At 43.1% G+C, this 26,792-nt stretch overlaps 1 protein-coding gene across 28 annotated transcripts in view; it reads right to left on the reverse strand.

The window, feature by feature from the left end:
* The window catches only part of ELMO1 (engulfment and cell motility 1), a 588,268-nt gene that overhangs the window by 432,102 nt on the left and 129,374 nt on the right, over positions 1 to 26,792 (reverse strand). For all 28 annotated transcript variants that reach the window (XR_013523821.1, XR_013523822.1, XR_013523824.1 and 25 more), the window contains 2 exons: positions 7,751 to 7,791; positions 6,624 to 6,696 (listed from right to left, as the gene is read on the reverse strand). Coding sequence is in view for 22 of the 28 variants with exons in the window: in XM_054236998.2 (XP_054092973.2) it covers positions 6,624 to 6,696; positions 7,751 to 7,791 (114 nt within the window). In the remaining 6 variants the exon portion in view is untranslated. The remainder of the gene's footprint in view (positions 1 to 6,623; positions 6,697 to 7,750; positions 7,792 to 26,792) is intronic.

The following is a 26,792-nucleotide window of genomic DNA, read 5'->3' on the forward strand; positions in this document are numbered from 1 at the left end:
TTGCCCAAGAAGAACTAGCCCAGGGATGCTGGTGCATCTTGCTGTGGCAGCCACAGTGACTCCAGCTGATCAGATCCAAAGCCCTTCACCGAAGGCAGCAGGAAAGGGAATGCTGCACAGGGTATTTGGCTGGTTCAGGAAATTGACAGCTTTCCTGGGCTTGAGTTCACTCAAATTAAAACGCCTGCCCTAGAGAAAGCTCTTTGATTGAGAGTAACAAAGACAAGCATAAAGCGATTTATGCAAAGGGGCGGGCACCAAAAAGCCACAGCAGGTCTCTTACAAAGATGCAAAGCCAGGAAACAGAAACCAGAGCTGGGAATGAGGACTGAAGGCTTCTCCCTGTCCATCCCTCCCAGGCCCTCATCCCTGCTTACATCTAGGTCTCAATCCTTTCTGGAGACTGGGATTACTCTGCTTACTTACAGCTGGATATACCAAAGCATGACAGTTGACCTGAATTCTGCAAAATAGTGGAGTCATCTCCTGACCATAATGAAATGCACACTGAAAGGCAGTGCACAATCCTGGCTGCCAGGAATTCTGGGAGGCTCAGGAGCTGCCTGAAAACCCAGAGCACTTAAGAAGCAGAAAGGACAAAGAAGGGGGTACCCCCAAAACAACCCCACTTCCTTACCAAAAGTTGCTGGGGTCAGCTTTGCAGAGAAGGCCTGGATGAGGCTTTGCTTATTTCTGTGATTACAAGATAAGGAGTTTATCTAAATAAGATATTAGTGATACATCACTATACTTCATACATCTCAGTAGGAAGGGAGTATCATCCTGCAGTCAAAATAAAACCTCAATGACCCACAAGCGCACACCAACATCATCATGGCTTTCTCCACCGTGCCCTATGCTTTCTGGATACTGAAGGAATTATATTGAGACAGCACTGAGCGTTGTTAGTTATGACCCTCATCACAATCCGATGACACAGGTATTGGTATCTTCATCCATCCCTCCCAGGGAAGACAGGTCTTCATCCTTTCTGGAGGTGCTTCTCCAGAAGGGATGCTTAGGATTAGGGATGACAAGGCAATTTTCCTGTTTGCCTAAAAAGAATGGCATTCATGCCATCACACTGCTCTAGGCAGTTACACAATCCATATCAAAGGCAAATATAAATGCACTTCGTGAAGCCCTAGTGAGTGGAAGGTTACCTGTTACAACTTCCTCCAAGTTACCCTCAGAGGAATAAAGAAGCCACAGACTGAAGCTGGTAACTGCTGTCCATAGTCTGTAACTTCCTGTATTTATTGTTTCAGAGGCAGTGACCATCAGGATCACTGGTTTGCTAACAGGGATGCCCAGAGAAAGAGCATCATAAACAAATTGGGGCCGAGACAGTGGTACAAAGGGTTTCCCAGAGATGGCATAGAGAGCTCTGAGGTCAGACCCACATGGGTCCAAGTCTCGGCTTGGCCACTTCTGATCTTTACGACCCACACAAGTTATTGAGTAACCTCTCTGTCTCACTCTCCTCATAAAATGAAGATACCAATACCTGCACCATCGGATTGTGATGAGGGTCATCACTAACAACGCTTAGTGCTGTCTCAATATAATTCTTCATTTTATTTTATTTTTATTTATTCATTTATTTATTATTTGAGATGGAGTCTCTCTCTGTCGTCCAGTGGCATGATCTTGGCTCACTGCAACCTCTGCCTCCCAGCTTCAAGCGGTTCTCTGCCTCAGCCTCCCAAAGTGCTGGGATTCCAGGCATGAGCCACCCCACCTGACCAGAATTCGTATTCAAAAGACAAATTCCATTTAAACATACTTTCATTTACCATTTTTATTCTTTCTCTCTTTCTTTCCTGGACACCACCATGAAATAGTTAAGTTTCTGGAGCAGAATTTGAACTTGTGAATCACTGAATCTTAACCTTCTCTGAGGAGAAAGCAATGCTTCTGCTGAATGCTACTTAACATGACCCCACTGCAAAGAAAACCTCAGTTAATGGCCTAATAAGCAAAGAAAGACTATTTAAAAAAAAAAAATGCGCTTGGAGAACAAGAGAAAAGCAAGAAAAGTGCCTTCCAGAGGATCTCAGAAGAGAATCACAAGCATCCATCAACTATTTCTATTGGATTGTTTGGCCAGGCTAGAGAATTTTTTTTTCCTGAAATTACAGGTGATTTTTATCTTCAGCAAAAAGACAGAGATCATCTCACATATCTGGGAAAATCAGGAACTAACAGCAATGCACAAGTTTCAAAATGAGTCACCAGTTACCATGGTGATGCAAATATTACCTAACGACTCACTGGGCTGTAAGTAACCAAGATGATACTTAATACATCATTTTTTTAATGGTGTAAAAAGTCTCAATTTTTAGGAATACTTGTAGGGAACTAGATGGACCTAAGCAGCAGACTGAAGGCAACCCAGGATCGACCCTGTGGAGCCAGGAGTCACGGTCATCTCCTGTTCTGTGCGTGCCGAGCTCTGTGACACATGCACACCCACAGCTGTGCCCAGTGACAGCTGCAGGAGGAAGAGCAGTGACATTGTATTTACAAACAAAGAACTATGATAGGGAAGATGAGTCTTCTCACTCCCTAAACTCTTCATAAAAGAATAATCTCTGCTACAGCCCACTGAAGATGAAAAACTCCATGACAGACTTCGGTGGCCAGTCCTTTATAAACTCAACCTCAAGAATGTCCTCAGGTAAAACAAGATTCCCAGAAAATAACTAAAATGCACATAAAATGATTTCCCCCATTCTCAATCATTTGAATGTTCTGAGTATATATGAATTTTAATTAGGAAAAAAGCATAACCATTATATGATGTTAATAATTTTTAAATCATGCCAAGAAATGGCAGCACACAAACACATTTCTATATACTTTGTTTTTTGTTGTTTTTTTGTTTGCTTGTTTTTGAGATGGAATCAGGCTCTGTCACCTAGGCTGGAGTGCAGCGGTGCAATCCCGGCTCACCGCAATCTCCACTACCCAGGTTCAAGTGATTCTCCTGCCTCAGCCTCCTGAGTGGGACTACAGGTGCACGCCACCACACCCAGCTAATTTTTGTATTTTCAGTAGAGACGCGGTTTTGGCATGTTGGCCAGGCTGGTCTTGAACTCGTGACCTCAGGTGATCCACCTGCCTCAGCCTTCCAAAGTGCTGGGATTACTGGTATGAACCACTGCACCCAGCCCACATTCCTAAATCGAACTTTGCGCACAACTTCTGGAGAGAGGGCGTAATGTCCTGTACACATGGGTTCCAGCTCTTCAGAAAACCGGCCCCAGGGTTGTTTCTCCCAGTGGTTCCAGGTATCCAGCATCAGACTGCCCAGACGGTGCCTTAAAAATAAAAACTCTCAGACCACATCCAAGGTCCACTCACTCTGAGTCTCTGGGGTTGGGATCTAAAGCCTTACATTTTTTAAACATTCTCTATGCAATGCCTATGTTCTCTATGAAGTCTGAGAATCCCATCTTTAGTAAACTCCACTACACTGAAGTCTCCAGACAATGGTGACAAAAGACAGGACAGCCACTGGGGGACATCTGCCAGCACAGATTATTCAGAGCCAGGTCTATTCATGACTCGGCAGCTTTTTGACCACAACCCAAAGCAAATCGCCAGTGTAATCTACATGTATTCTACATGTGGATAGGTGGAACAAATATTTCACAAGCCACACAGAATGTATACTCTGACCTGATCTACTCTACTGTGTTCCAGCGTTAATGCTCTGGCAACTAACTGAATTGATTTCACTACCCACTAACTGTAATGAATGAAACCATGGCGATACGTTTAACTGCTAACATTTAACGTGGATTTCTGTATTGCCTCTTCAATCTCACAAATAACAGTATGCAAATTATATAGATGTAGTATAAAATAAATGAAAAATATTAAGAAACTGAAGCAAAGGGAAAATAAAGACAGGAAACTAAACCTTAATGGAATAAGTCAAAGGAATCAAAGGCAAACTTAATAAATATAAGGCGTGCCAGGAAAGAGAGATCACTTGTTAACTCCCAGCTTTTTTTTTTTTTTTTTTTTTTTTTTTTTTTTGAGATGGAGTCTCGCCCTGTCGCCCAGGCTGGAGTGCATTGGCACGATCTCGGCTCACTGCAACCTCTGCCTCCCAGGTTCAAGTGATTCTCCCACCTTAGCTTCCCAAATAGGTGGGATTAGAGGCACTCACCACTGTACCTAATTTTTAAGTAGAGATGGGGTTTCACCATATTGGCTAGGCTGGTCTAAAACTCCTGACCCCAAGTGATCTGCCCCACTCAGCTTCTCTAAGAGCTGGGATTACAGGCATGAGCCACCACACCTGGCCCAATTCCCAGCTTTCTAGCAGTCAATGTGAAGAAGGAAACAGCATCAGTTACAAAATCCCCAGTGTTCATCTGGGAAGAACAAAGCAATGTCTGAGAAGCATTGAGGCCTCTCCAGTCCCTCTCCTGCTGAATGTCCTTCCTCCCTCTTTGGGGTAGGGCAAGGGAGTCTTAAGTTGAAGTAGGACCCTTGTTACTGCCTCCATCTTCCACCACTGCCTAATTTATGGATACAATTCCAGTCACTTAGGGACTACTGACTGGGACAAAGCCTGCAGTGAAGGAAGGTGTTCTCTTTCGGGGTCCACAATGGGGCGTAGTTTTAAGGGCAAGAACTTCCAACATGCCATGCCCCCTCCCATCTCTCTCCATCAGGGAGATGTAATGGTTTATGTTTGAATTTCGAGAGCGCGGGAAGAAACTAAGAGTCAATCACTCCAGCGGAAGTTCTAAGGAACTCATTTCGTTGGCCTGGGGTCTTAGAGAAGGTGGGGGTTCCTCCCAGGTTAAAAGTCCCCTTCTTCCACACCCCTTCGGACTCCATGTTTGGGTCCCCTTCCATGAACACTCTTGCTCATGGAAACCATCTTTCTCTCTCCTGGATTCCCCTCTGGAGCCCCCTTCCACACTCTCTCCTGGAAGCCTGTTTTCCCTCCTAACCTCCATCTCTCTCTGTTCCCTTCCACTCAGGGTGGAAGCTGCTTTCCTCTCCTGGATTCCGTTTTTCTGGATTCTCCCATTCAGTGTGAGAGTTAGCTGTTTCTTTCTCTCTCCTTCTCCTGTTTCTCTCTCTCTCTCTAAATAAATCACTTTCTACAAACACTTTTGAGTCCAGCATCTACTGCACACTGCACTGTGGTCCCCTTTCTCATTCTCAAGAGGGCAGGAGACCAAGAACCTGAGAAACGCCCTCTCAGGAGAGCTGAGGGCACCCTGAACCCCAATATTACAGCAGGATGCTGAAGCCTGAGGCCACCTGATTCTCCCTCCTTCAAGAGGAATTCGTATTCATTTCTGTCACAGCACTGGCCACCTTGTTACAGTGACCGTAACTGTAACACAGTCATGGAGCTGTTCCTTCCCTCCCTCCTGACCCCACAAGATGATCAGTTTCATGAAGACAAAACGGGTTCAAATGCATTTCCGTGAACCCTCCCTAAAGTGGTGTTGCATGAAAAACTACTGTGGAAACTTACAAAAGGCAAAAATCACAGAAGCATAAAAATCTAAACTTGCTTCTTGTAGAATCAAGGATGAAGCATTAGTCTAGGCACTTGCCCTCAATGATTCAGTTTCAAACCTGTTAACCAAAGCCAGTATTTTTATATCCCAGGTTAGTCTTAAGGAAGAAATCTGCAAACAGATGTAATGTGCATGGCTCAGTTCCTGGCACACAGTATATACTCAACAAATTTCAGCATGCCCTTCCTCTATCAGGGATCTTTTACATACTAATTTCACTTGCTTCCAGGGCCATTGCTGTCTTCACAAATCCCTCCTTCTCCTTTAATCTTGCTAAAAAGAGTGAAAATCACCCAAGAAGAAAGCTGGGTTTCCACGATTCATAGAGCACCCTTAGTGCCTACATACATAATGCCACATTTGAAAAGGTTTCCTCTCATTATTTATTTCAAGTACTTTAAGCAAGGGTTAAAGGCTACTTTGGAAAAAAAATCTGAGAAAGGAGAGCCCAACTAAGTTATTAAGTATCAAATAAATTCTTTCACTAAGCAGTAAGAAACAGAGATAACATTCACTGTGAGAAGGCAACTGCGGATGCTAAAGAAGACAAGAAATGTATTTGCTGTTTACTCTCGAGCTGCTAAACACCATTTTGTGGATACTAAAGTAGAAGTTATTTGCTGGCCGGGCGCGGTGGCTCACGCCTTAATCCCAGCACTTTGGGAGGCCGAGGTGGGCAGATCACAAAATCAAGAGATCAAGACCATCTTGGTCAACATGGTGAAACCCCGTCTCTACTAAAAATACAAAAAATTAGCTGGGCATGGTGGCGTGTGCCTGTAATCCCAGCTACTCAGGAGGCTGAGGCAGGAGAATTGCCTGAACCCAGGAGGCAGAGGTTGCGGTGAGCCGAGGTCGCGCCATTGCACTCCAGCCTGTGTAACAAGAGGGAAACTCTGTCTCAAAAAAAAAAAACAGAAGTTTTTTGCTTTACAGACCCCATTTTCATGGACAGTAGAGACCTGAAATTTAGACCCGCTTGTCTAGTCCTGATAAGAGGAAGCATCAGTCATGATTTACTTTCCTTCAATGTGAGTCCCAGACGAAATAATGTGGATGACCTACCTTTTCTGTGATATAGAAGTTGGAGCTATCGGCATGCTGCAGTGCAAAATATTCATGGTTGGCAAGAGACCACCTTAAAAATAAGCACAGACTGATTAGAAAAACAACAGTGGCCATTTTCATGTTTGTACTTGTTTAGTGTTAGATGAACTAAATATCCCGTGATTGGAACTGGACCAATCCCAACATATACCACAACGCAGTCCCGAAGCAAAATGACTTCAGCCTGCCCTTCATTATGCTGAGACCAATCATTTCACGTGTGGGCGGTCTAGACCTTGTGCTAAGCCTACTGCTCACCTTTAAGCATTTCGTCTTCAAGGCTTGGTGTGGGAGATTTCAATACAGATATCTACAGCTCTACTTATTTTGAGGGATTGAAGCAAAGAAAAAAAAAGAAAAGTAATGCAATTTAAGTTTTTGATAACTGGCACATTTCAATTGGCCCTGTATTCTACAGTCCCTTGTCAGTATAGTTGATGCAGATGGAAACACTCCAATTAAGTAATCCAGGTCTTATATATAAATTCCAGTTAGCACGACTGTTTTCACAGTTACGGTTTAAAAGCAAAAGAAAAACAACAACAACAACAAAACAAAACAACAATGACAACCAAAAAAAAAAAAAGAAAAGAAAAAGACCCATTAAGCTACCATATATACTTTTCCTTTGTATTATTTAGAGCAGCCAAAAAGAAGTAGAAAAGCCACATCAGTGTGAGATCCCATGGGGCAGCACAATTACCCACTGCCTTGTCTGTTCAATTCTTTCATCCTCTACGGGGACCTGAGTGGTCCTCTCAGTTAGTGTGTACTGTGCCCTCAGAAGCCTTTAGAGTACTCCCTGCGGGGTAGGACAAAAGCAGCACAACTTCCTAAAATAAAGAAAGCCAACCCCGCCCCCCCTTCCCCGTGCACATAACAGCCGTTTCACTTTCTGCTCTTTGAAGACTAACGGTAAACTGTGGTGGGAAAGGCTATGATATTCCTACACAGTAATTCTTAGTAACTTTGGACAGGTCAGTGGGTGACTCATGAATAATATTTTACTATCCTACTGGAAATATTTTATTTGCTTGTCAGTTTATCACCTAGAATGCCTTAGATAAATCCTGAGTAACACTTACCCATCACAGACTTCCTTTATTATTGCAGACAGTGGTTTTTTCTGCAAAATGACAAAAAAGGAAATACTTTCTGTTAGTTTCATTTCATCATTTTAAATTTAAAAAAAGCAGAAGCTTCATAAAAAGATATCTAGCAAAGAGAATTTACATTTGCTATTCTTAGTTGTTGTCTATGAGTCTCTTTTCTCAAGGTAACAGTCTAACAGCTGTCACCACCAAATTTATTAATGATTTATTACCCCTGTGGTCCCTTTTTCCATACTTAGCATTATTAGTTGAACAAAATATGCATCATATTTGATTTAGCCACACTGAAATCAAGGTGAAATATAGTTTTGTTCAAAGATCTCACAGACCACGGAAGCCCATGAGGCCGAGTGAAAACCAGAATCCCTCAGGAGCAGTTCGTGAATCAGGCAGGCTGCGGTGTGGCTTTATGTAAAAAGCTTGGATTCATGATATTTTTATGAGAACATAAAATGGAACAGGAGGTGTTACCAAATGGTTCCTACAAAGTGCACGGAATTCTTCCCCCGACGAGGGCCCTGATCAATGCCAACCTTGCAGCAGCTTGAGCCAGACACACTCCAGTAATGCAACCATGACACCACGTGCCCTGGTGTCAACTGGCGGCTGACTACAGCTGTGCTCTTGCGCCTAACAACCACACTTGTGCTCTGCCTGCCCCCAAGATAGAAGGAATGCAGCAGAGAGACACATCAGCTCTCCCAGAGATGTCGAAACTCTTCCTGTTTTGGATGCAAACAAGACCCTGTCTATCTCTAGGATGGGGAGTACCATGTCAACTCAAAGAACAAATCACAGACAAGACGTGAATGGGGAAGAGAGGAAGAGAAGATGAGAAACCAGAGAAGTATAATACATGGTCCTGGATTTTCAGGTTCAACCATAAAAAAGCTGTCTGCATATAAGCAGGTTTTACTTCTGTCTATCCGAAAGGCTGAGCCCCAGTTAGTTTATCTTTAAAATGGAAATAGGATCTATTCACCCCTCAGGCTATTAAAAATTAAAGTACATTAATTATATTAAATTAATACAAAGGGCAAAAGACTTCAAAAAAGGATTAGGACTCCTGAAAGGGCTCCCGTTCCTCCTTGTATCCTCACCCTTGAACTTGGTGCTATGCCTGCCCTATTGGTGAATTCTGAATACCATTTGCATAGTCCTCTCCAAGGGCCTCCGTAACCCCTGCTAAAGGCCCAATTCAGTGTACAGTGTCCCTCCGATGAACTCCCTCGCACCGGAGCTCCATCCTCTATGAACAGATTCACTACCCTGTGTGCCAAAGAACGTCTACCTTTGCCTACGGCTATAAACACAGTTGGAGGTGTTTCTGGCAGCACTGTTCACAATAGCCAAGATTTGAAAGCAATCTAAGAGTCCGTCAACAGATGAATGGATAAAGAAAATGTGGTACATACACAGTGAAAGTATTCAGCCATAAAAAAGAATGAGATCCTGTCATTTGCAATGACATGGATGGAACTGGAAACCATTATTTTAAGTGAAATAAGCCAGGCACAGAAACACAAACATCACATGTTCTCATTTATTTGTGGGGTCTAAAAAGCAAAACCATTGACCTCATGGATAGAGAGAAGAAGGATGGTTACCAGAGGCTGGGAAGGGTAGTGGCAAGAGTTGTGGGAGAGGTGAGGATGGTTAATGAGCATAAAAAAACATAATAAAGAATGCTAAGACCTGGTATTTGATAGTGCAACAGGGTAGCTACAGTCAATAATTTAATAGTACATTTAAAAATAACTAAAAGAGTATAAGTGGATTGTCTATAACACAAAGAATAAATGCTTGAGGATATAGATACCCCATTTTCCACAATATGATTATTATACATTGCAGGCCTGTATTAACACATTTCATGTACCCCATAAAAACATATACCTACTATATACCCACAAAAATTAAAAAATAAATAATCACAGTTGGAGAAAAAGGGAAACTAGAATTACTGAGGAGCAGAAAGACAGCGGGAGTATTTCTTACATCCTGAATCTGTCCTCTAGAACAAGATGACAGATGGCAATCGGGTTCTACTCAACTTAGACGTACACAAGTTCTTGGCCTTTGCAAGAACCTGCCCACTGTTTATGGCTCTAGCTGTGAGCTGAGAAGCAAATGCGTTCTTTCAACCAAATGACAAAGGAACTTCAGAAACAAAACTATTTTCCACAGACAAGAATTTTGCCCTTCCAGCTGCCAGAGATTCCTCTAGGCTATCGATTTGCGAGGACTGATCAGAGAATCTCCCCAAATCTCACTTTGTGAACCCTCAAAACTGAAACATAAACAACAGAGCCAGGTTTTAGTCTTAAATTACACTGAAACAAAAGGTCAGGTCAAGAAGTTATTGCTGAGGGAGGCAAAGCCATCAAAAGCAACTCCTCCCGGATTTAGACTTAGAGACTGACGTTTCTTAGAGGAATGACTTGGATTTTAATTCCGATCTGATTCATAGATTGAGAACCAAGTTTAAAAAGACAGAGGTCTCTAGGGCACTACTGTATCTAGGAGATAATGAGGTTGGATATATGAAAGGAATAAAGACCACAGATGCACAAAGCTTAGAGACTTAACAGAGAAAGATGAAAGAAAAACAGTAATCCACAGAGGAAAATGAATGATAGTTGACTGAACACCCAGAGGGTAGCCTAGTCAATTAAAATGAGTGTTACATAACAGTGGGTCTCTTCATTCTTCCATCTACCGCAATCAAACGTTAGCCCCGACCACCCAAAAAACCATTCAGTAACCTTTTCCCTGTTCTTACCTTCCTTTTCCTGTCTGCCTTATTGACACTGTTACTGCCTTCCTGAAACCCCCTTTCCAGAGCTTCTATGATATAGCACAACATTTTCTTCATTTTCCTACACGTATAACTGATCCAAGCCATATCAAGTCCAGGAAATCCTTCATAGCTGCTCTTTCACCTTTAGCTCTCTAACTCCAGAGTTCTTTTCTTATCTTTTCTGCTTTTGTTTAATCAGTCAGTTCCTCAGGGACCTTACGCTCTTCAGCTGTCCTAAGTCTGTCGTTGCAGCCCCAAACACTCTCTTGCAAATCTCTGACAGTCTGTTAGAACATTTTAACTCTCCTGCAGGTACCTTATTAAAAGTGGAAACAAAAATCATCACTTTCACATTTCCTGTCCCTCAATCTACCCAACTGTAGCACATGCCCCCTCAGATCCCACACCCAACCCTGCCGCGACTTCTCTGCTCTCATTATGGCACTTCTACTGCCCGGGAGTCTCATTAACATTTATGTCTTCACTTTTCAGATATAAGGTGCTAAAAGGTTACGTAGACATTTCCTCTGTGGTGTCCATAGCATTGCTTCTCATTGCCTAACTCTTCTGAACTCCTGACTCCTCATTCCAACTCCTGCCATCAAACAGATCTTTGAGTGTATACCCCAATCTCATCACCCTTAATTCTACTTCCTCTGACCCAGAACCTTTCCTGAGTACAAGCCCATCATTTGTAACTATTTGCCATGAATTTCTAATAAAATGCTTCCCTAGCGAATCAACCCAAAATCTCATCTTCCATTAGTTTCTACGGTCAACTTGCCTACTTTCAGCAGTTCTTTGAGGCACATTTCTAGCAAACTTGTCCTTGTCTTCTCTTTCTTCTTTACTATGTTCTGTGGCATACACATTTGCAAGACACTAAGTCTCACCATTACTTCTTCCACAACCTCTCTCCTTTTCATCTTTCCAGACCTTTCCTACCACCTTTGTTGTAAAGATCCCATCACCAGGTTCTTGCAGAGAAGTCTCCACATCTCTAATTTCTTTTTCTCCACTCCCCATGTCAAATATAAATACATAAAATTAGACTTTCCCCACAAACTTTGCTGATATCACTCTTTTGCTCCAGCAAAAATGTCAGTCCCTTAGCTTGTCGCCAAAGCCTTCCATAATCTGGTCGTAGTAATTCTACTATTCTGTACATGTTCCCCATGCTTCTGGATCTTGTTGGTGAGTCACCAAAACAAACAAACAGACAAACAAAATCTCACCTCCACACTTTCACTCCTGCCATTTGTTTTGTTGAAATGTCCCTCTCCTTTCTGTTCCAACTCTTAACAAGAACTCTTACCTATCATTTCTTATCCATGTCAAAGCCACCTCCTCTAACCAGATGCCCCCTTATCTCCCTGAATAGACATCATTACTCCCTCTGGATACTTAGCACATTAAATGAGTCACTTCTGAGGACTCTGTATATCTGTTTTATCTCCCTATCGCTTGAGAACAAGACATCTTAATTTATCTGCAGTCTTCCCCACCCCTCAGTACTAGTTACCACAATATGTAGGTGTTACAGGATCTGACAGAAGACTCAGTATTACCTCTGCTAAATGAAAAAACCCACACATTCACAAACTTTCCTTTTAAAAAAGAGCAAGCTACTTTTAATGACAGCCTGGCTTAACTAGCACATTTCCCACTTCCTACCACCGCTGGGTGGCTGTGAGCAGCCGCTGGTCATAAGCTGTTAGGCACATAAAAGCTGTCCCTACTCCCTATGCAGAGTTATTCTTATAGGAATCAGGCAATTCATAGCTTGGAAGAGCACTGAGCACCAGCTGACGAAGAATGTAATTCAACAGACGATAAAACAGATACCAACCGAACAAGTGTTACTGTCAGTAAGCATGACCAAAGAGGGGAGCCTTATACTCCCATACGCAGGCAAGACTGACCAAGATACCCCGGGTACCTCGAAAACTCTAGCCTGGCATCACTCTTTTTTCACTTCCTATAGAATGCCCTCTTTCTGACATGAGCTTATTGCCTGACCAGTAAACTCCAAGCCAAACACCAGCTCTGCCTTGTGGACTTTTTAGTTAACATTTTACCAAAAGGTTACATAAGGTATGTCTATCTGTCCAATTCACCAAGACCTGGGAGTAGAGTGATATGAATAATACATTAATAGCTTTCTGTAGACCCACTGAATAATTGGCTTTTCATTTCATCGAAAGCAAACCCTCAGGAGAAAACTGAATTTAGTTCAAAATGATGGCACTGCTTGATTCTCCTCTCTATAGCTCCATAAACCCCAAAGGAACTAAAAATTAACTTCTATACTCTATTTGTAAATATTTAGGCCAGTGTGGTGGCTCACGTCTGTTATCCCAGCAATTTGGAAGGCCAACGCAGGTGGATGGCTTGAGCTTCAAAGTTTGAGACCAGCTTGGACAACATGTCAAAATCCCATCCCTATAAAAAGTACAAAAACTAAAGGCCAGATGCGGTGGCTCACACCTGTAATCCTAGCACTTTCGGGGGCCGAGGAAGGCAGATCATCTGAGGTCAGGAGTTCAAGACCAGCCTCGCCAACATGGCAAAACCCCAAACCTACTAAAAATACAAAAAATTAGCCAGGCATGGTGGCAGCTACCTAGAATCCCAGCTACTTGGGAAGCCGAGGCAGGAGAATCGCTTGAACCTGGGAAGCAGAGGTTGCAGTAAGCTGAGATCGCACCATTGCACTCCAGCATAGGTGACAAGAGTGAAACTCTGTCTCAAAAAAAAAAAAAAATTAGCCAGGCATGGTGGCGTGCACCTATAGTAACAGCTACTTGGGAGGCTGGGGTGAGAGGATTGATTGGGCCCAGGAGGTAGAGGTGGCAGTGAGTTGAGACAGCACCACTGCACTCCAGCCTGGGTGACAGAGTCAGACTTTGTCTCGAAAAACAAAATTTGGATTTAGAATATTGAGGCCAAATTATTTTAACTGCTTCAGTATGTTTCCATAATTTATACAAATCATCACTAAATTCCTGAAGCTTTTTGTTTGGATGATCAAAACTGCCTTCTTGGACTCAACAGTGAGCTGGAAAAGACGAGCAGGAATTTTTCCAGAATAACCTGGGGGGTTAACACATTTCTATGTGCAGGGATCAAGGCCCATAGGCATGGAGGCCCCCACCCCACACCCTTTTCCCCATTCTCCTCCCCAACAGTGAGGTCATCTTGCAGCATATGAAAGTCTTTCTTCACGTTATAGTATCTTCTGAAGAAATTTTAATGTTTGCATAAGTAGCATTATTTGTTAAATGAAGTATGCATTTCCCATGAATCTGAAGGGCAAAGTGCCATGTGTCAATAGCTACACTCAAAAAGTAGCTTTTCTTATTAAAGGATGTATTCGTCTCTTTTTATCTTAATTCTTTTTTTCAAGAGTTCCTTTGTTAATTTACTAAAAACAGTAAGTCCACGAAGCAAATTTCCTACACAAGAAGATTTATTGCCAATTTTTGTACAATAAGCTAGATGTAAGGCTGGACACAGTGGCACATGCCTGTAATCCCAGCACTTTGAGAGACCGAGGCAGATGGATCACTTGAGGTCAAGAGTTTGAGACCAGACTGAACAATATGGTGAAACTCCTCCATCTCTACTAAAAAACAAAATATAGCTGGGTGTGGTGGGTGCCTGTAATCCTGGCTACTAGGGCTGAGGCAGGAGAATTGCTTAGACCCAGGAGGTGGAGGTTGTAGTGAGTCACTGCACTCCAGCCTGGACAACAGAGTGAGATTCCATCTCAAAAAAAAATAATAATTCTTGAAAATGGCCAAATTCTCTAGCAGCTGATTTTCAATTTACATCTCTTCTCGCTCTATTCCTTAAAGTGTGTGTTGGTCTTTTGCTTTCCCTTCTGTGTTCTTTTTCCTTCGCCTTTAATACAATGCCGGTACCACTAATTCCTAAATCCACGTCTCCCCTGAGCCATCTTCCAGGTTTAGTCCTGCATAACCCGTCACGCAGATCCATGGATCACAAGGATGTCCTGCCACCCCTTAAATTTAACGCTTCTTTCTTTCTTACTAAACAAGTCTCCTTTTGCCTCTTTTTGAACTCTTAAAAAAATACGATCACTCACTCACTCAGAGTACCTGTTCCTTTAAGGCAGTGGAGATCCAGCAGCCTGGGGAATCCTTGGCTGTTTATTTATGAGGTGGCCAGTCCAGCCTTTCTGGAGGCCCTTTCCCAGGAGACCCCCCAGCTGTCAGCCCTCATCAGAGCCCCTCCCTGTCCCGCCTCTGATGAGCACTGGCAGTCCCTGGCTGCACAGCCACCTGTTACTGTTTGTTTGCCAAGGCACCTGGCTTGGGGACTTTATACAGCCCAAATGCTCACCTTGGAGAGCTCAAGTCTGTTGCTGCCCACATTTCTGCCTTGACACTGGCCTGCTGAGGCTGGCAGCACCCCCAGCCAATGTGTCCAGACACCTGTTAGCCATTATGGAGCATAGGCTGCCGTTCTTAGCTCTGACATCCACTTCTCCGGCCGCTGCCTGCCTCAAAATGGGCACTACCCAGAAAAGAAAGGCTGTTTCCACCAAGTTTATTCATTTCAAATGTTTCTAATGATATGGGAAAGATGTTCATGAGATGGTATCCAGAGAATACACACCAGAAAAGCTTTTAGAATGATGAGTCTTTATTGACTACTTGCTGTTCTCTATGTTCCCCCACCTATGAGCTCTTGGATGACTTCATTATTTATTTGAAACAGGGTCGCACTCTGTCATCAGGGAGGAGTTCATTGGTATGATCTTGGTTCACTGTAGCCTCAACCTCCTGGGCTCAAGGGATTTTCCTGTCTCAGCCTCCTAGTAGCTGAGACTACAGGTGTGCACTGACACGCCTGGCTGGTTTATTTTTTGTAGAGACAAGGTCTCACTATATTATGCAGGCTGGTCTTGAACTCCAAGCGTCAAGCAATTCTCCCAACTTCACCTTCCAAACTGCTGGGATTACAGACATGAGCACCACACCTGGCCTTCAACTTTAGGAGACTTCCTGGGATTGAATCCCGGCGTCTGCAGTCCCTGGCTTTGGAACTTGGGCTTCTTACTTCTCTCAATGCTTCTGTTTTCTCTTCCTGTTATGAAGATTAATTGAGATAATGCTGTAAAATCCTTGAAACAGCACCTGGTACACTGTAGGACATTACATAATGTTATCCACAGATAGCTTCTTTCATTTACTTATATCCCTTGTTTGGATGCTTCACACATACTTTTAAAAAATACTGGTTAAAGAAATTAAGTAAATAAATGAATGAAAATCCACTTCCTCCTTCTTCCTTATAATGACTGCAGCCCCCAAAGCATTGCCGCATCCTGCTGTTTGTTCTCAAATTCGTCTTCTTGAGTTTTGCCACCTGCATGGCACTGGCTTTGGCGGCAGAGATTGTCTCTGGGACACTGTCCCCTCCCAGGCGCGTGGCTGCTGGGCCTGGAAAGGCGTGCAGTCAATGCGCATTGATTAAAAACACATCTTCCTCCCCCAGACTTTGACCTACTTTTCCTTTTTTCTGGTCTCTTCCTGACTGCCATGGAGGAGGCTCAGGGGAGCAGCTAAAGATGGATCACAGCAAGTGGAGGACAGACATGGTCCCCGGTCTCCAGCACTCCTCCACCCTTCCGTTCAGTGATCGCCTCGCGGCCCTCTAACTGCTTTTCCACAAAGACTTAAAGTTTTTGGTCCTAGACGATTAAAAAGCATTTCTCCAGCACTTAAAAAAAAAAATTAAAAAACCCTGACAGATGCTTTATTCTGACACTTTGAGGTGGTACAGCACAGCATTTGGGATTTTACTTTGCTTTTATAGATGGAAATTCATTGAACATATTCTGCTCAGCAGTTATTAAGAATGTTGGCCCAGAAAGAATAGAAATCCAGCTTCCAAATGTCAGGACACCGCTGAGAGAGGATAGCATGTTGACTACCACGCGTACAATGTGACTTGGACAAACTTTAATGTACAATAAGTCATCGAGTTCCCAGAGGCGCCTCGTGACATTGTGTCAATGACACCAGTCACTTTACAACAGTTTTACTCTTTCTCCAATGATCTTATGACCACTCTCCATGCTTCTGAGCCACCTACTTTTGCACGGAAGAATTGGATGTGTTCTGAAAAGGCTGTGTCCATACCCTATCTTCCTCATAACAGACTGATGAATCTGTAACACGACAACAAAGCCACACTTTCCTGAGGCAGATTCAGCTGGTTCTCGAAAAGCCAGTATCCTGACAATAGCCACAGTGTAACAGACACGAAATTCCAGCATGATCAAAAATGACAAAGGAGGCTCACAGCAGCCTCCCCACAGCAGTAAAACCATGGAGCACATTAATTTTAAATACTGAAAAATGACAGGCTCTGCCACCTTTTTCTTGACAAACAATGATTCATTTCAAAAAATCATTTACCAAAAGTGACTTATTTCAAGCTTCATGAAACAAATGAGGTATCAGATTTTACCTAAACTGTGTCATAAAAATCACTAAACAATGACAATAAGCAAAGGTAGAAATAATTATGTTGAATGTATTGATGGGCTAAAGACAAGCAGACCTACGTCTCCTTTAGATACTCTACACGCTTCTGCTCAGCAGACACCGTATTTCCCTTCAACTGGAAGGGAAACTGCAACTTGAGAAAATGTCAGAAATATAGAAATGAACAATGCAAAAATAAAGCACTACTTATATCAGTTATAATCTTTTGTGATTCTCCTCCTAGTTCCTGATGATTCCACTGAACAGTGTTACATATCAATGTTGCCACGGATATCAGGAACAACATTTCCGCCCAATTTCCTTATCTCTGAGAGCAGCAACAACCACTTTCCTAATTCCTATACTGTCTTCAAACTTGCTTAATATCAGTCTTTTCCAAGTACTTCCAGATGACTCCAGACCCACAGAAGGCCACTGCACTCCACCACACCTTTGCAGTCAGGTACTCCCTTTCATGTGGAAATGAATGATTCACATGGAGAGTCGATTGAGGCCTTATGGTCTGCGTACCTTCCCCCATGTGAAAAAACTTATTTGTGTCTGTCAAGTTCACCTTTGGAAAGTTAACCATTTACGTGCATAGCTTAAAAACAAAAATTCAACAGAAATGACTGTCAGCGCTAATGGAAAGAATGTTATCAGGCCAGGAGAGCAGATATGAGAACGCCAATCAGCCCTGAAGGTTCAGGCTCAGTTTCCACTCAGGATTCTGAAGGTTTATCAATGGCAAAGAGCCTCAGATTGAAGGTAACTCAGCAGTCTAAAGAACACTAAAAGGAACAAGTGACAAGAAAAGTATGAAATGAGTTCATGTTTCTCATTTAGTTTTATTTTCTTCCTGTCCTTCTGGTCTCTCTTTGCTACTAGTTGGTCTGTGTGTTTGTGAGTGGATGTACCAATGCCAATTAATTCTCCTTTCTTGAGTGGCAACGGACATGAGGCAGTGGAGGGACCTGGCTTCTGAGCCTCAAACAAAAGTCCCATTAAAGTAATGGTGGCAACCTGAGACAGAACATATGGCCTTGTTATTATCATAACACAGGGTTTTCAGGAAGGGTCTGAACTCTGCAAACAATGACCACAATCTCACACTGTCCCTCCACTCCTAACTTCAACATATCATCAACCTAGACTTTACCATCTTCTTTTTTTTTTTTTTTTTGAGACGGAGTTTCGCTCTTGTTACCCAGGCTGGAGTGCAATGGCGCGATCTCGGCTCACCACAACCTCCGCCTCCTGGGTTCAGGCAATTCTCCTGCCTCAGCCTCCTGAGTAGCTGGGACTACAGGCACGTGCCACCGTGCCCAGCTAATTTTTGTATTTTTAGTAGAGACGGGGTTTCACCTTGCTGACCAGGATGGTCTCGATATCTTGACCTCGTGATCCCCCCGCCTCGGCCTCCCAAAGTGCTGGGATTACAGGTGTGAGCCACCACGGCCAGCTAATTTTTGTATTTTTAGTAGAGACGGGGTTTCACCATGTTGACCAGGATGGTCTCGATCTCTCGACCTCGTGATCCCCCCGCCTCGGCCTCCCAAAGTGCTGGGATACCATCTTCTTTTACTATCATCACTTGATCACTTGACCAGCCCTTCTAATCATGATACAGTGTAGCAACAGCTACTGTTTTTGGAGCAACTACTATATATTTCCTACAAGAGGCTATTATTAAGTGTATTTCACTAATGAGCAAACCATATGAGGAACGTTAAAATGTTCAGTAATCTGGCCAGGCACAGTGACTTACATCTGTAATCCCAATACTTTCGGAGGCCTAGGAATGCAGATCACTTGAGCTCAAAAGTTCAAGACCAGCCCGGGTCACATGGCAAAACCCCATCTCTATGAAAAATAGGATAATTAGCCAGGCATAGTGTCCCAGTTACTTGGGAGGCTGAAGTGGGAGGATCGCTTGAACCCAGGAGGTCAAGGCTGCAGTGAGCCAGGATCATGCCACTGCTCTCCACCTCTGGGCAAAAGAGGGAGACCCTGCCTCAAACTAAACAAAAAAAAGACGCCGTGTAACTTGCATAAAGCCTCATAGCACATGTGACAGAGTCAGAATTTGAACCCAGACCTATATAGTTCCAGACCCCTTACCTTTAAACTCCATCCCAAATCTACCAAGTCCTCAAAACCGTGAACAGCAAACCCAAGTGCTTAGAGTTAATACCTATGGGGTAGGTGCTGGAGCTGTGTGCCTGGATTCCTGGCACACAGTTCAAGATAAATGTTACTTGAAGTGCAATGTTTTAGCCATATGAATAGTAGATGTACCTTAACTAACACTGGAACATTTGATACCCACTAAAAGAGCCTCTCTACTCATCAAGCTCACTCTAGATGCCCAAATCACCGTCTCCAACCCCAACTTCTCTGTAGTCCCTTCTGTCTCAGACCATTTCAGCTTGAATTTTTACCCTTTCATCACCTCAAACTCAGATCTTACCCCAAACTCTCTTTCCCAGTATTCAACCTGTATTCATCTTCTTCTAGTTTGTCAGAATATAAACTTGGAATCAATGCTACATCTTCCCTATCTCCTTCAAACTGCTGTTTGTCTCCTGTCCTGCCAGTGCAATCTTGGGTGACTCTCAAAGCTGTTCTCCTTATTGTGCCTGTGGGTATAGGGATGCAAGTACAAGTCGGTGCTATTTGGATTGCCTAAGGCATTTTGGGTTGAAGATACAGCAAATGCAAAGACAGAGTGAAATGGATGTCCTCTTTGCATATGGAGGAGCTGACAATGTCAGACAGTGGCTCAACAGGCAAGCTACAGGCAAAAAATGCCTGATTCCTGCAGACAACTCTTTCTTTGTAATTTTATTTTAGTTATAATTGACAAGTAATAGCTATGCACATTTATGGGGTATGAAGTGATATTTTGATACATGTGTACATTGTGGAATGATCAAGTCAGAGGAATTAGCATACCCATCATCTCAAATATGTATCATTTCTTTGTGCTGAGAGTATTTAAACTTCTTTCTTTTAATGATTCTGAATATGAAACTCTTTTTTTTTTTTTTTTGAGACGGAGTTTCGCTCGTTACCCAGGCTGGAGTGCAATGGCGCGATCTCGGCTCACCGCAACCTCCGCCTCCTGGGTTCAGGCAATTCTCCTGCCTCAGCCTCCCGAGTAGCTGGGACTACAGGCACGCGCCACTATGCCCAGCTAATTTTTGTATTTTTAGTAGAGACGGGGTTTCACCATGTTGAACAGGATGGTCTCGATCTCTTGACCTTGTGATCCACCCGCCTCAGCCTCCCAAAGTGCTGGGATTACAGGCTTGAGACAACTCTTAAAGGTTTGGACTCATAGGTTTTTAGACAGGGAAGTAGCATAATCAGGTGTGCATTCTCAAATGATAGGAAATTGCACTAGGGATTGAGAGATAAGTTAAACAGGAAAACTGGCCAGTATATCAAAACCCAAAGGAAATATGAAAGGAGATATGCTGACACCTGAACAGTTTCTTGCACCCCTTTGTAAGGTGTCCATGAAGAATGCGAGTCCACCTGAGCAGTCCTCCACCGATGTGTCCATCTTGGCAGATGTCACCAACATCCTTCCAGCTGTTCTTACCAGAGATCTCAGAACCACCCTTAACACTTCACTCTGCCTTACCCCACATACATAATCAATCATCAATTTTCTGTCAAATTAGTCTTCCCGTACGTCATAATGGGACACATACCTAACTTCTTTCTATCTCCCTACCACCATCCCAGTTCATGGCATAATTTATTCTTGATTGGGCTACTGCAAGAACAGTCTAACTAGCCTCTCATTTTCCATTTTGCCCTCAAAAAACAATTCTCAAATTGGCACCTTCTGAAAGTACAACTCACTGTGTCACTCCCATGCTTAGAAACCTTCCATTTTCTGCTCTCCTGGACAGGGTATTAAGTCCACATGGCTTCTGATGGGAGAGCCTCATGGACCACAGACCCAAGTGGCCAAATCCAGAGCCCCTATTCTTTCTCACTGTCAGATTTCCCTTTAATTCCAGAGAAGCATGATATTAGCCAGGATCTCTTTAAATATTTTGTCTCTATTATTCATTTCCTCTATTAGTGGAAATGCCAATTAGACATAAATTATAGCTTCTTAATGTATCCTTTCAACGCAGCTTAGCATTGGTATTAATATTTTTCATTCCTTTCTCTTTTGGGCCACATTCTGGATGAATTCCTCATCTTCAACCTTCCATCTACCAATTCTCTCTCTAGCTGAATCCACTCTAGAGTTACTCTTGTATTTTATTGTTTTGCATTTCTGCTGCTGGGTTTTTTTTTTTTTTCATTTTATTAACATATACAGTCGTCCCCCGCTTATCTGAGGGGCATATGTTCCAAGACCTCTAGCAAATGCCTGAAACCTCAGATAGTACTGAACCCAATTGCCATCAATCAGAACATGTTTCTCTTCATTTCTCCCACTCCCAAATTTTATGCCTCTTTGATCTTAACTAGGCATTTATCATACACTGTGGCTATAACTTTTGCAGTTTGAGATTTGACAGCTAAACTAGCATGAATTCTTTTTCTTCCTCACAATTTCACAGACAGAAGATTCATTCTTACCATAGATCTTAGCAACTGATTTTTTTTTTCTTTCCCTAGCAAATCTAGATCTTTCACCTTTTCACTTAGAGGAACTTTCTCTTGGGCATATCTGAAATGCTAGCATCAACAGTCTTACATTTTGAAGCCATTATTAGGTAAAATAAGGGCCACCTGGACACAAGTGCTGCCATACCATGACAGTCCATCTGATGACTGAAGTGGCTACTAAATGCCTAAAAATGGGAAGTATCCACAGCATGCATATGCTGGACAAAGGCGTGCTTCAAGTCCTGGAGGGACAAGGCAGGATAGCACAAGATTTTATCACAGCACTCTGAACAGTGCACAACTTAAAACTTATGAGTTGTTTACTGTTGGAATTTTTCATTTAACATTTTCAGACTGGTTGGTTGGAGAAAGCAAAACCACAGATAAGGGAAGGACGACTGCATTTTTCACTTCCAAGGTTTCTAATTGGTTATTTCTCACGTACGCCTGCTTTCAATTTACACCCACGTGCTTTGTGCTCATAATCTCCTGTTCGTGTAGATACTACGCTCTCTCTTCTGAAGCGCTTTGAGGATGCTCAACACACACTGACATTTCAGCTCTCTCCTGCTGTCTCTACTCCTCCACACTGACCAGAAGGAAGAGGTCCAGAGAGGGCAGCAGCAGCAGATGTGACTAAGACCAGATGCAGACAAGTTTTCTGTGATGACTGATTGGATAAAAAGGATGAAGGAGAAAAAAGAGTCTAAAAGACACAGGGTGTCAGCTTGAGCAAACTGGGCACAGTTCACATCTGTCACCAAGAAAAGGAAAACATGAAGAAAAGCAAAATTGTATGGGTTTGAGGCAGGGTGAATCAACGAGAACCGTTTTAAAAATGCCGAGTTTGAGGTACAAGGGCCATACTGATGAGCAAGGCAGACAGACAGATGGATGGTTGTTTATATGGGTCAAGGAAGAAGTGACAGCTAGAAATTATGAGAATCTCATCATGATGAGGCTGATCAATCCAAACAGATCGCTACAGACTTGTCCCAGAGTAAGGATTCATCCATCGTCATTTGGAGACGGTTTGTCTCAAAGTCACTGATTGTCTTTTAACTACAGAGAGCTTTGATGGAAAGACAACATAGATATTCCTAAAGTCAATTCATAAAATGTAATAATGTAATTAGAATCCGTGATGCAAACAAGGCAAGGAATGCCTTCACCATGACCACTCCTGTTCATGTATTATTGTCTGTGTCAATAGACAATTTCACTGACTTCCTTCACTGAACAAACACTCCTTATGAGTTTAGCACGTGCAGGCCTGTGCGGTGCTGGGGACACACTTGGCCCATGCAGAGCGTCCCACAGTGATTACAGTGTTGACAAGAGGAGCCCTGTGGGATGTGACAAGTGCACACAGCAAACGCCCGCATCTAGTCTGAAGAGTCAGAAAAGGCCTTAGAGAAAGGCCTAAGGAACTTAACCTTCGTCTGGGATGGAAGAATAAACAGGTGCTAGACATGCAGAGAAGTGAGAAGGGTAATTTCTAGTTAAGAGAAAAATCACATTTTTTAAGACTCAGAAGTGGGGAAAAAATTTGTGTTTGTGAAAGGAAAAAACGTTTGTATATGATAAGAACTCAGATGGTGGCATTGGAGGACTCCACAGTGGCACTAAGCGAGGCAGTGCACTGGCAAGAGCTGGGAGCAGGGGGCCCTCCCAATCACACCAAGGACGTCTGGATTCTATTCTAGGTGCAGTACAAGTCAGTGCAGAATGTTAGGCCTGGGCGGATGCATGGGAAGGGGAGGAAGAGGCGTGGCCTAGACGCCAGCTGTGAGGCTACTGAAGCCACCTAGGGGAGGTAAGCTAAAGCAGTGGCAGCTAGGACAGATAAAAGGTGAATGGACTCAAGCCCATTTAGGAGGCTGACTCTACAGGACTTGATGTTTGAGGAGCTGTGGAGATTGGAGGGGTGGGGATCGAGCATGATCCGTTGGGTCGGGATCGAGCCTGATTGAGGTGATGCCGTTGACCCATAAATGCACTTGATGGAAAGCTAGGAACAAGAAACTAGAAACACACATATTTTATTTGCCAGAGGTTGCTCTCACTTCCTTGGAGTTCTGCACACACTGCACAGGGGTCTGTGTACTCCTACAGTACAAGCTGTTTGTTCCTGAGAGCCCAGAGTTCCTTCTCAACGCTGAAGTCCACGTATTTGGATATGCTGCCACGAATAACCAGTTGACCTAACAGGAAAATCAGCACCAAGTAAAACATTCACGAAAGGTTCTAGAAATGTCAGAGGTCTTAGGCACCAGGTCTTAAGAAAACATAGTTAATAGAAGAGGGTCCTGAGTTGCCAGACCTCTCAGAGTGACAGTGCTGTAGAAGGCACTCCACCAGCGCCCACCTCCGGAGCAAACTTAATCTGCATTTCATTTGCGGAAGGAAAAAGAGAATGCCAGAGTTCACTCCAGCTCAATCAAACAGCCCTCAGTTAAAGGGAGAGCTATGTTTGCTGTGTTTTTCTTCAAAAGACATGGCGAAGTTTAAGACTGTATGAGGTTATATAGACTCTCTCACACAAGAAAAGAGCTAAAACCCGAAAAGGAAGTACCCCAGTCACTTTATTTTAAAAGAAGTTTAAGAAATAACTGTTAGATTACCAAATCCAAAAGCTACAAAAATCAGTTGAAGGATGACTATTCCTCTACCAGTATCATTTCAACTATTATGGCAGCATGAAAGCAATGGTGGAGTATCACACAGTCTTTGTTACACCTTTCTTAATTGGAGCGAAATGAACTCTTAAAGTTTGCTACATTTGTACTCTCTGTAAAGTAAGGAGAGGCTAAGAATGTTTAGCCTCACCGAGGAATTGAGGCACTACCTGTAAAAGACTCACTAAAAGTTGCCATGGGAGCCAAAGGTAGCTCCGCGGGTCGAGTGAGAAATTTTGAGGGCTTCACAGCAATGTTTTCAAATGTAGGTCCAAGAGCGTATCACCAGGGGACCTTCATAACAAGGATCTCTGGACCTTGGATCGCTACAAAGTGATCTTCTGTATATTTTCAGCATGTTTCATGAGTGATTGTGATACAGAACCAAGGTCAGGAGCCCCTGATTTAGTCCATTCTCAACAGGAGGAGACCTTGTCCACCACCCAAGGGACATTTGGCAATGTCTAAGAGTTTTCTTTTTAAAAATCTGAAGCAGGGTCTCACTGTGTTGCCTAGGCTGGAGTGCAGTGGTGTGATCACAGCTCACTGCAGCCCCAACCTGCTGGTCTGAAACATTTGCACTTGTCACATATGGGAGGTGGTACTACTGGCATCTAGTGAGTAAAGGCCAGGGTGCTGCTGAAAAGCTGCAATGCACAGGTGGGTCAGCACTCCTAATCAAGAATCATCTGGCCCCAAATGTCTATAGCGCCAAGGTTGAGAACTCCCAATCTAATCTAACCACCCAAGAAAAAACAGGCAAGGAAAATTACATGACTTTTAATTTCTGCAATGCCAAATTAGAACCTGGTTTTCTAGAAATGCAGTCCCATTTTCCTTATTTTATGTGATCGTTAAAAAAAAAAAAAATCTGAATTTCCAAGCCTCTTTATTTGGAGCTCAACTTTGAACTTTCACCAGGCAGCCAATATTTAATTGTCTTGGAGATTATGGTTTTTCAGGCTAAAGAGCTTGCTTTAATGCATTTAAGGAAAAGTTTATATTACATTATTCCAGACTTACCTGCAACATGAGAAGCTTATTCTATTCTGTGTATCAGACAGAAGAATCATAATTGGCTCCTATTGGTTACCATTATTAAATTACCATATAATTATTAAAATACCATTATTAACTTACCATTTAATAATGGTTACCAATAGGAGCCAATTATGATTAACTGAGTGATTGTCTCACATAATCCCATAACACTAGAAAGGGCTAATGCATATTGCCAGTTCTTCCTTACAAAGCAATGAACTCATCCTGGGTCCCAGATCAGGTAAGTGGCAGAGCCAATTCTGAGCCCGTATGAGCCCGCCCTAAAGTCCATGCTCATAAGCACCATGCCTCCCCAAGTGTCTCAGCCCCAGTAAACCAGCCTTCCAAGGCTCTCTCCTGCTTCAGATGGGTTCCTTCTGTAATAAGCCAGACCACTTGCCGTATTTCCCTTTGCTTTCTTGACACAATGTGTCCTCTGCTTTCTTGACACAATGTGTCCCTGGAAGTCACATGGTTAGTAGCAGGAGCAAGCCAGCCTGCAAGGTGTGTGTTTGCTTGAACCAGGCTGGTGTTACTGATGGAAACCATTAAGCAGGGGCATACAGATGGAGAGATGAGAACAGAACTACCCAGCAGAAAGACAGAATGATTTAGTAAAAACTGCCTGGGCTGGGCACAGTGGCTCACACCTGTAACCCCAGCACTTTGGGAGGCCAAGGCAGGTGGATCGTCTGAGGTCAGGAGTTAGAGACCAGCCTGGCCAACATGATGAAATCCCATCTCTACTAAAAATACAAAGATTAGCCAGGTGTGGTGGCGGGCACCTGTAATCCCAGCTACCTGGAAGGCTGAGGCAGGAGAATCGCTTGAACTCAGGAGACAGAGGTTGCAGTGAGCCAGGATCATACCACTGCACTCCAGCCCAAGGAACAAGAGCAAAACTCAATCTCAAAAACAAAACAAAAACCTGCCTGGGTTTTAGTGTCAAACAGTGCTGGATTCAAATCAGTACCTTCCTAGCTGAGTAACCTTTGAATAATTGTGAAGTAGGGAGCATAAGCCAACCTTGAAGCGCTGTAGTAAGGTGAAGGAATCCTATGAGCAAGTCACTTCTGCTGCCTGCCACACAGTATGTGGCGCTTGCTGTTATTATTACCACTACTAATGAGCAAAACTCCAAGTACAAAAACTCAAATGGGCTTTGCTCAGCAAGGTTTTCAAAGGTCTTGTGTAAATCCAATTTATGCACATGGAATTATATCTTAAATATGCTAGAGAAATACGGTAGTTGAAAAACTGCAGGCAATCACACTTACCTAAAACACATGCATCTGTGTTTCTTTTAGGGAACTAACCCCCTCCCAATGTACTGGGGTAGG

Source organism: Callithrix jacchus, chromosome 11 (assembly GCF_049354715.1).
Source record: "Callithrix jacchus isolate 240 chromosome 11, calJac240_pri, whole genome shotgun sequence".
NCBI classification, from domain to species: domain Eukaryota; kingdom Metazoa; phylum Chordata; class Mammalia; order Primates; family Cebidae; genus Callithrix; species Callithrix jacchus.